The 9,630-nt window shown below is 42.2% G+C and overlaps 1 protein-coding gene, 1 long non-coding RNA gene and 3 other non-coding genes across 5 annotated transcripts; all 5 read left to right on the top strand.

Moving 5' to 3' along the window:
- LOC105934056 lies at positions 1 to 1,956 on the top strand. The gene is made up of 5 exons (XR_001166683.3): positions 1 to 362; positions 1,027 to 1,140; positions 1,338 to 1,394; positions 1,598 to 1,648; positions 1,836 to 1,956. It is a non-coding gene; the product is annotated as an uncharacterized LOC105934056 (long non-coding RNA).
- On the top strand, positions 1,175 to 1,264 carry LOC118563253. The gene has a single exon (XR_004931137.1). It is a non-coding gene; the product is annotated as a small nucleolar RNA SNORD60 (small nucleolar RNA).
- LOC118563258 lies at positions 1,430 to 1,519 on the top strand. Its single transcript, XR_004931141.1, has one exon. It is a non-coding gene; the product is annotated as a small nucleolar RNA SNORD60 (small nucleolar RNA).
- Positions 1,682 to 1,765, top strand: LOC118563256. Its single transcript, XR_004931139.1, has one exon. It is a non-coding gene; the product is annotated as a small nucleolar RNA SNORD60 (small nucleolar RNA).
- A 4,518-nt stretch (positions 1,957 to 6,474) lies between the features above and the next one.
- Positions 6,475 to 9,578, top strand: gng13a (guanine nucleotide binding protein (G protein), gamma 13a). Its single transcript, XM_012873876.3, has 3 exons — positions 6,475 to 6,846; positions 9,249 to 9,356; positions 9,432 to 9,578. The coding sequence occupies exons 2-3, from the start codon at positions 9,259 to 9,261 to the stop codon at positions 9,535 to 9,537; spliced, it is 204 nt and encodes a 67-aa protein (XP_012729330.1). The 5' UTR covers positions 6,475 to 6,846; positions 9,249 to 9,258; the 3' UTR covers positions 9,538 to 9,578.
- Positions 9,579 to 9,630: the final 52 nt, after the last annotated feature.

Raw genomic sequence — 9,630 nt, 5'->3', positions numbered from 1 at the left:
CGGAGTTTATCTTGAAGACAGTGACTTAATAAGTGGTGACATTACGACCAACAACAGTAACAATGAAGTAGGGTATTATGTCCGACTGTTTTATTAAGTTATTTATGTAAAACGAAGCTAGCTTGTTTCTTAGTTAGCTCAGCCGCTAACTAGCTAGCATGCATACGGCAGGGAGGAGCTTGATACGGAAGCCGTGAAGTCAACCGCGCTGGCAGCGCGTTCTTTCTTTTCGTATCAGTCTGGAAAGAGAGCGGAGGTGTTTCTGCGCAGGAGCTGTTTGTCTCTAAATATTATAACACAGTTTTTTAAAAGAACTGTCTGTGGTTTTGGGACGACAGTGAACCGAGAATGAGTAAAGCCCGGTGAGTATTGATTTTTTTTCCACGCGTGGAGGTTTCAAGGCAACGTGGTGCAGGCGAACACGTGGCTTCCCTGCGAGAATGGCTCCAACAGTTTTTAATGCGATCGTTTTGAAACGTCTTACAGTTTCATTGCATCTAAGTGTGTTTTAGTGTTTAATGTGAAAACCTGATTAACTTTGATCAGTCCTCCCACCCTCATAAAGTTTCATAATGGTTTAAGTTGAACAATTAAAAGGTTTTGGTGTTCGTACTGTTCACACAGATAACTATAATTACATTTAAACTTTAAACCTAGACCCTTCATGGGGGGCTTAATGATACAGCTGCAATTCCAGGGGCTTAAATGATTCTTTTGAGTTTTGGGTTTAATGTAGAAGTCTAAAAATGCCTAAATTCTCTTTTAAAACATAAATTATAGTTAGATGCCTGACTAGTTTATTGAAATCGATGATGCAGTGCTCATCATAAACATCATTATAATGTTTAAAAAAGCATATTTCATGTTGCCTGCTACAATAAATCATTATGATAATAATTTCCATGACTTAGTGTGTTGGTTTTAATCTGTTTCACTTTCTCTTAAAAATATATTAATATTTTTTTAGGTTTTGTCTGAATTGTGTACCAATATAATAATCTAGTCTGGGATTGTTTCTCTTCACAGGCTGAAGGATACGAAGTATTGCTGTGAGTGTCCGCCTGGAGGAGTCGCAGCTGGATGAATTCAATCCAAGGATGATGGTATAATCGCAGGATTAAAGCGGCTGTGGAGCAGCTGGTGAGTTTATATTAACTCCGCCTGAACCGGTTCCAGCCAATGATGACAAGCTAAACAAACTTTTCTGACACCTACTATGAGAGCTCAGTTTGCAGCTCCTGATTCTGACTTCATTCTGAGGCTACCTTATTAGTAGATTAATAATGAATGCACTGAGCTGTCACTTTGACAAAATAAAAAATAAACTCTTTTTACAGGTGAGAATGGGAGTGAACCCTGACATGGTGTTTGGATGAAGACGAGTCTGAGATCAGGTTGGTTCATTTATGCTGCTGGATAAAACATTTAAAGCCAGTGATGACAAGCTAAACAAACTTTTCTGACACCTACTATGAGAGCTCAGTTTGCAGCTCCTGATTCTAACTTTGTTCTGAGGCTGCTGCGCTTCTACTTTATATTTTATACATGTTGTTTTTTTAAATCCTAACCGAGTCTCTTGTTTTCCCTCTGTTTATAGTTTGAAGGCCAACGCAGAGGATCGCAGCTCATTCTGGGACTCCCGTTAATGGTAAACTCTTATTTCGCTGCATAGAAACAGTGCAGCCAGTGATGACACCTTCTTATTTTTTCTGACACCTCGTATGAGAGCTTCCAGCTCCTGATTCTATGTTTTTAACTGAGGCTGCTGTTGATTTATAATCTAACGCCTTTGAGTCATCGCACACACATTTCCAACGAAGGTTTGTCTCTTACAGGAAGGCAACGATTTGCATTCAGGTCTGCTTCCCAGAGGCCAAATAAAGAACATCTGTGTGGAAAGTAGTCCTTTTGTGTTTGTTACATTTGCTAAATAAAGTCTGAATTGTGCATAAAGTTCTCTCTGGTTTCTTTTTTTTTCCAACTTATGAGGTTTTAGTTAGACTTTTTGGTCCAATGTTCCCAAAAGGCCATCGTTCTTGGTTTTCTTACTATTTACAGCAGCCGTAAGAGTCCATTTTAACACTGAGCCATGTTAGATATTCTGTTCTGTAAATTTAGATGATTTCTATTAACATTGACTGTGTGACGTATTTAGATTGTGTTTTAGCCTGTTGACATCAGACGCTAGTCAGCAGGCGGATCAACAGGGTAGCAATATTATCAGTTCTAATTCATGTTTTGATTGTTTTTAGGTTCCCTTGAGCTGCAACAAAGTACATTTCAGACGCCCAAAATTTATTAGCAACAAAAAAAATTGTTGGTACTTTTGCAGTGTTAGTCATTTTGTTCCAGACTAAGATTGTAAAGGAGACATCTTCACAGGACACTTGGTACCAACCATATGTGGTATACGTTTTTTTTTTTAACCTCCTTTGTGGACTCATGTAAGGAGTTGATAGTAGTTACTTTATGTAAAATGTTCTTGTAGAAATGGTTGACGTGGCATTAAGGATTTTTCTTGCCATGAATTGTAATAATTCACTACAGAGACATGAACTGATACAAAATGGATGTAGGTTGGGAAGAAAAGGGCAAATTTCAACCTTAGCCTCCCAAATCAAAACTGGGAGTGGGTTTTGTGACAGAGGAGCCTGAAAATGGGGTCCTACCTCTAGAGACCACAAGTAAACCAGCAGTAAGGAACAGCCAAAAGCCAGACTTTTATAGGTATTTAGACTTAAACTTTCTATCGTGAAAAATTAGGATGCCTGATAAAGTGACAAAAATTAAAACCCATATGAATAAATGCAAAGATGCAAAACTTTTAACCACTTTAGACAAAGAGAATGAAAAATTCAAATATTTCAAACAAAACTAAAGGCCACTTTAAAATGTTCTGTAAAATGTAAAAAAAAAAAAAAATAGTGGCTGTGTTATTGCCCTGCAGTGAGGAAGGTCTGCGGTTTGAATCCTGGCCTGGGATCTTTCTGCATGGAGTTTGCAGAAAACTGAACTCTGGCTTCCTGTCACAGTCAAAAAACATGACTGCTAGATTAATTGGTCTCTCATTTATTACCCTTATGAGTGTATGCGTGCATGGTTGCTTGTCCTGTGTTGCCCTTCGATGGGCTGAAATTACTCAACATAAAAAAAAAAATAAAGACATTGAAAACTATTGCCAACTAGCCCGGATCTGACTGTCCAAGCAAGCTCACCCTGAAAGCAGAGAGGATGTAAAGACAGACCTGCACCTCTGAAAAGACAATCTTTGAATGAGTTTAGAAGTTAAATGGAGCCCAGGTCACAGGACATGTTTGGCTTTAACAGCACAACAGGGGAAATTAACTAAAACATGGTAGGAGAGGTGAGATATTACGTTTTGGGAATGTTTAGCTGCAGCAGGACTTGATCAGTTCACCATCACATAATCCACCTTAAGTTCTACCACTTAAGCAACTTCTACCAGAGGTTGCTTAAGTATGTATATATATATATATATATATATATATATATATATATATATATATATATATACTGCTAAAAAATTAAAGGCAACACCAAAACAAAGCAATGTAACTCAAAATCAGTCATGCCTTTGTGGAATCAGTGTCAGCAGTTGGGTAGTAACACTTATTGTGAATCAGTTTCACCTGATGTAGTTGTAGTGGCAAAAGGAACATGCAACAGGTGGAAATAAGAGGCAAGTAGCAGGACAAGCTCTATAAAAAGAGTTTCTGGTTGAATTTTTAGTTTGGATTTTCATTTTATCAGTGCTGTCACGTATAGAGGCATCTTGGGGCTTTTTTTTTTTTTTTACACAGCTGACTCAAGTTGTACAGTTAATCCAGGATGGAACATCAATGCAAGTGGTGGCAAGAAGATTTGCTGTGTCTCTCAGCACAGGGTCCAGAGCATGAAATTGGTACCAGGAGACATGAAGGGTGATGTAGGTCTACAACCCAGCAGACTGTTACTGCAGTACCAGAGCCCTACAAAATGACCTCCATCAGGCCACTAATAGAAGAAGAAATCTTTATTTGTCATTGCAATCGTACATTTCAATGAAATTTGTCTTCTTCATTTAGCCCATCCCTTGGGGAGCAGTGGGCAGCTATCACAGCGGCCGGGGAGCAATCTGGGGCGAAGGGTCTTGCTCAGGGACCCACAGTGGTAGTCTTTGGGGATCGAACTGGATACTTGCAACCTTCTCAGAGAGTAAACACAATGTTCTAACCACTAGGCCACCAACTTCTAATGTGCATGTTTCCACACAAACTGTCAGAGACAGACTCCATGAGGGTGGTATGAGGGCCTGACGTCCACATATAGGGGCTGTGCTTACAGCCCAACACCGTGCAGGACGATGGAACACCAAGATTGGCAAATTCACCGCTGGCGGCCTGTGCTCTGAAAAAAGGTTCACACTGAACATATGTGACAGACGCGACAGAGTCTGGAGACAGCGTGGAGAACGTTCTGCTGCCTGCAACATCCTCCAGCATGACCTGTTGGGCAGTGGGTCAGTAATGGTGTGGGGTGGCATTTCTTTGGGGGGCCGCACAGCCCTCCATGTGCTCACCAGAGGTGGTCTGACCGCCATTAGGTACAGAGATGAGATCCTCAGACCCACTGTGAGACCATCTGCTGCTGCGGTTGGCTCTGGGTTCCTCCTAAAGTAGACAATGCTAGACCTCACGTGGCTGGATTGTGTCAGCAAGACGAAGGCATCGATGCTATGAACCGGCCCGCCCGTTCCCCAGACCTGAATCCCACTGAGCACATCTGGGACATCGTGTCTCGCTCCATCCACCTGCAACTGCAATTTTTTTTGTTGTTGTATGGGTGTACTGGTCATTTGAGCATGACAAACATGCTGCTGTTTATATGGCTATAAAAATAGCTTGTTACATTTGTATTTTTTTTTTTCTTTCGAAGATGTCGGGGATTGGGGGTGCGTCAACCCGACTGGGACACAAAAGGGGGTGCGCAGCTAAAGAAGTTTGGGAACTGCTGCCTTAAACCGGGCATACACTGTATGATATTTTGAATTGTTGTACTCAGATACAGCTCAAACTGTACGACGAAACTGCAGGGTTTAAAAGTTCGATCTGACTGCTCACACAGTGCGTTCAAAAACCACACATCAGACTCAGCCCCGTAGGGAGATGGCGCTACTCGGACTCGTCTACCTGGAAGCCCAATGTAAACAGTAGAAGAAGAAAAAGATGGAAGTGTCGATGCTCACTGTTAAATATGAGGCTCGCTACGCTACCTTGGCAATTGTACGAGTTACTCCTCCGTAATTTGACTCCATGTCACACATACCGCCACCATGCTTCTCTCCACTCCTATGTTTTTGTCTAAGACGAAGAAGAATTCCCTTGTTTGCACATGCGCAGTGTGCAAGGTTGGGGGAAATCGGCTCGTAGACGCTCGTAGCTCCACTTCAACAGCAGGAGGCGCTCACGAATGCCGACTGAATTTCAAACATGTTTGATTTTCAACTGACCGTCCGATTCCTCATCGGGATGTGGTCGTGAGAGGCTAATCGCCCCTCGTTACCAGTGGCGCCTCCAGAAATGTTTCATAGGGGGGGGCAGATGGGGCCCCTCAAACTCTTGGGGTGGCACTGAAACTAAAGCCTTATTTTATTCTACTGTTGTAGTAAAGCTGCCTGTAGAAAACTATCAGAAAGACTTAAGTAAACGTCTACTAATATCTTTTGGTTTTTACTGTTTTTTGGGGGGATTTTTAATGTTCCTAATGATCTAATGTGCATCAATAACAGTACAGTTAACATTTTGAGTTGAATAACAATTCCTTTTTATTGTGTAATTATATTTAGAATAAGGTGCACATTTATTAACTTATTGGAGAACAAAACAGTTACTTGGGAAAAGTAGATACTGGCAGATACAAATAAATGCGTGATATGAGAGTGGTTGCCTACAATTTACACTGGCCAGGACATGGCATGGGGGGGCCATGGTGGCCTGAGGTGAACCTAGGTCCGATCCAAAAAGATTCTTGCACAACAGAAGAATCAGCCCAAAAAGGGCAAAAACTCGTACAGTGTATGCCCGGCTTTAGGGTAACAGAGTGGCAAAGGGGAGATAGATAGATAGATAGATAGATAGATAGATAGATAGATAGATAGATAGATAGATAGATAGATAGATAGATAGATAGATAGATAGATAGATAGATAGATAAATAGATAGATATCTTTATAATCATTTTGTATGCACAAAGTGCGTACAGAACGAAATTTCGTTTGCATACAGCTTGAAAAAAAAATAGATAGGCCTTCTCGTCCAACATCAGTGTCTGACCTCACAAATGCTCATATATATATATATATATATATATATATATATATATATATATATATATATATATATATATATATATATATATATATATATATAATAGGAGGGTCTGGTTCTCATTATCCGGTTGGTCTCTGGGAACCTGTCCTGTATTATCAGCCTCATTAGAAGAGAACCGGTCCTCCCTGCGGATCACGCCTTGATTTGCCTGCCTTTCCTGGCGCAGCCGGGATTTGCATACAGGTGTCCTGACTGCTGAGCCTCGTTTGACAGTCAAACCAGGCGGCGGTCTCTCTCTCACTCTCAGCCTGCGCATCCAGCATCCAGTCGCTGCCACAGAGGAGCGCAGGGGAGTGCCGAGCGACCGACCGACCCAGAGACGCGCAACGCAACGCCGCCTCCGCTTCCTCTTCCTTCGCCGTAGCCGGAGAGAAGCACCCCCTGAGCGGACACTGTCGCCGCTGAAGCCCGGCCAGCATCCTCCTCCATCCACCGGTCCTCACCGGCAGGCCTGAAGGTAAGGCTGGCCGCCTCCCCGGGCTGGAGGCTTTTTCCTCCATTATTATCGCGATACATCAGCGTGTGATGCTGAGGTTTATCCCCGGCCTCCCCCTGCGCCCACAGCGCAGCCAACAAGCGTCTCTGCAGGAAACCATGGAAAACATCTCCGCTTTCTGTGGGGGATGGAGACCTGATTAAATCACAGAGGCCTTCCTCTGGATACTGGCGCAGAAATCAACAAGCCGACCCACACGGATCCATTAAAAAGATGTGATGATGATGATGATGATGATGATGATGAAGCTTACAAACAGGAGGGCTGAGCTGATCCATGGTTTCTGTAAACTCCAGTTTATCACGACTGCAGTATCCTCTGTGATAAGGCAGAATTTATTTTTAGTAATTCAAATGAAAAATAATGCCGTTGGATGATATTAAATATAATATAGTGGATTAAAGCCACTGCGTGCCTCTAAACGGGGATTATAGTGCTGAGCCTTCTGGTATAAATATTTTATAGGTTGAGTTATAAGCCTATGAATTATGGCTCAAGACTAGTAGCCCATACAGAAACACAGGAAATGACCTTTATGAGCACTGATTAAAAAAAGAAAGACCTCCAGATGTAGAGAAATCCGTGACTTATTTAACATTTCGGCAGTATTTTCTTTGGTGATATTTTATTTATCATGCAAGTGGCTCTTAGTACGATCACCAGGGCTATAAATGTTCTCCAGAAGATTCAACTGAATTAAAATAATGTTTCCAACAGCATATACAGAGCCTACATATATCCCTCACCTCTAGACGTGTAAAATGTAATATAAAAAACGTTGTAGTGTGGAAAATCACTTTAAGAGGGGGAAAAATCAAGTAAATGCCAATATGACTGGCATCCCTGCTGATATTATACCCTAAAGCCCTTTCCAGGAATATTTAATAGTTAGTTTACAGTATCTTGTACGCTCTCTTCGCTTCAGCTCAAAGGGTTTTAAAGGATTCAGGTCTGGCTGGCGACTGAGAGGTTTGTGGAAAACCGATCTTTCATGAAATACCCACAAAACCTTAATTTAGCAAGTTCTCATATTACAAACGGTTCACGATGCAATGCACTCCAAGGTTCCCTGGGCCTCTGAAAGAGAACACAGACCCCCCCCCACTGCTCTGAACTGTGGGAGTGAGGTTCTTTTCCACATAAGCATCCCGTTTAAAACCAGACCCTCCTGGGCGTTTTTAATCACCTTTATATTTAAGTCCGACCTGAAAACAGCACACGGCTCCTGTGAAAGTCCACGCGTTTACATTTCCCCTGCTAATCTACATATTGTAAACCATGTCCATGCAGCCAGGTCCGTTACGCTTTGAATAAGTTCTCTGCTGCGTTTATGCATCTGCAGTCGATGCTTTCACCCAACCCCAAAAACATTGAGATGGTTTCCTGCATTTTGTTTGGTTGTGGCATCAGGACGCGACGAATGCCACAGGCTCTTATTATAGATATGTGCAAGCTTAGGCGAGTAAAACATTTTCTTGCAACCATTACCTGACTTACAAAGATTGACAACTTTTCTTACCCACTTTGAAGAGTAAGATGAATGGGCCTCTGTGGCACATCAAGTTTATAGCTCTAAATAAGTCATTACTTACTAATTAACAGAATGAATTCCAGATTCCTTGAGTCTTATTTATTTAATCATTCAATAATTTTACCCCCAATATGTTTCACGGGTATTTTGACGTTGGAAGGCCTTGTTGTCTTTACTCCCTCCATGGATTCTCTATGAATCCATCTCTAGTCGGTCCTCTGAACGGGTCACCCCCCAAAACCTTAACATTACTTCCAGTCAGAAAAAAAACTGGAAGTTTACTTTTAAACTTTTAAATTTAAATCTGCCAGGGCTATGGATGATTTGGGACTTAACTATAGCCTCCAGCAAGGCGACTCTCTGACAGGTCTTAGCTGAAAATCCGTCACCCAGCAGACGATCACCTGAAGGATGACGCATCCTCAGCGGCGCCGTCTCGGGTCAGTCGGACCAGACGAGGAAGATGGGAGTGATTCAAATGCAAACTCACAGTGTGATGTTTTTATTGTAGAAACACACAGATTGCAACCCAGTCTGACAGAACTTCAGCTGTTCTGGAAAAAGGAACGGCCAAAAAAAAAAAAAAAAATGTAGGTCCCCAGACAAAGCTAGAAGGCGCATATGCCAAATTAAACATGCATGCCACACTTTTCAGATTTTTATTAGTACGATTTAGCTCCCTATCTCTAAATACTGTGGCAATAATGTGGAAAAAATGCAGAACGATTCAAAGGGTTTGCAGAACTTTGTTACACGCTTTCTGTGTTTTAAATATTTAAGCGTCTCATGTTTGATGTTTTTTTGTTTTATTTTTTTTGCGTGTGGACGGCAGCAGCCGCACCATGGCGGAGTTGGACGTCCCACAGATGAAGCGAGAGGTGGAGAGCCTTCAGTATCAGCTGGCGATCAACAGAGAGAAATCCTCCATCACCGTAACAGAGTGAGTGGAGCGGCGCCCTCTCGGCCTGCCGGTGGGATTAAACGTGCTCGCGGTGACGGTGGTTTGTGTCTGCAGGCTGGTGAAGTGGATCGAAGGCTGCGTTTGTGAAGATCCGTTTCTGAACCCGGAGCTGATGCGCGCCAACCCCTGGGTGGAAAAGGGCAAGTGTGTGATCCTCTAATGGCCACACACACACCAACCAGTCACCAATGAATATAATAAAAAAAAAAAACATAAACATGCACTCCCACACAGCCATGCTGCACTAAATCAC

The sequence above is a fragment of the Fundulus heteroclitus genome, chromosome 5 (genome assembly GCF_011125445.2).
Source record: "Fundulus heteroclitus isolate FHET01 chromosome 5, MU-UCD_Fhet_4.1, whole genome shotgun sequence".
In the NCBI taxonomy this organism is placed as follows: Eukaryota; Metazoa; Chordata; class Actinopteri; order Cyprinodontiformes; family Fundulidae; genus Fundulus; species Fundulus heteroclitus.
This window is presented reverse-complemented; position numbering and strand designations above follow the sequence as displayed.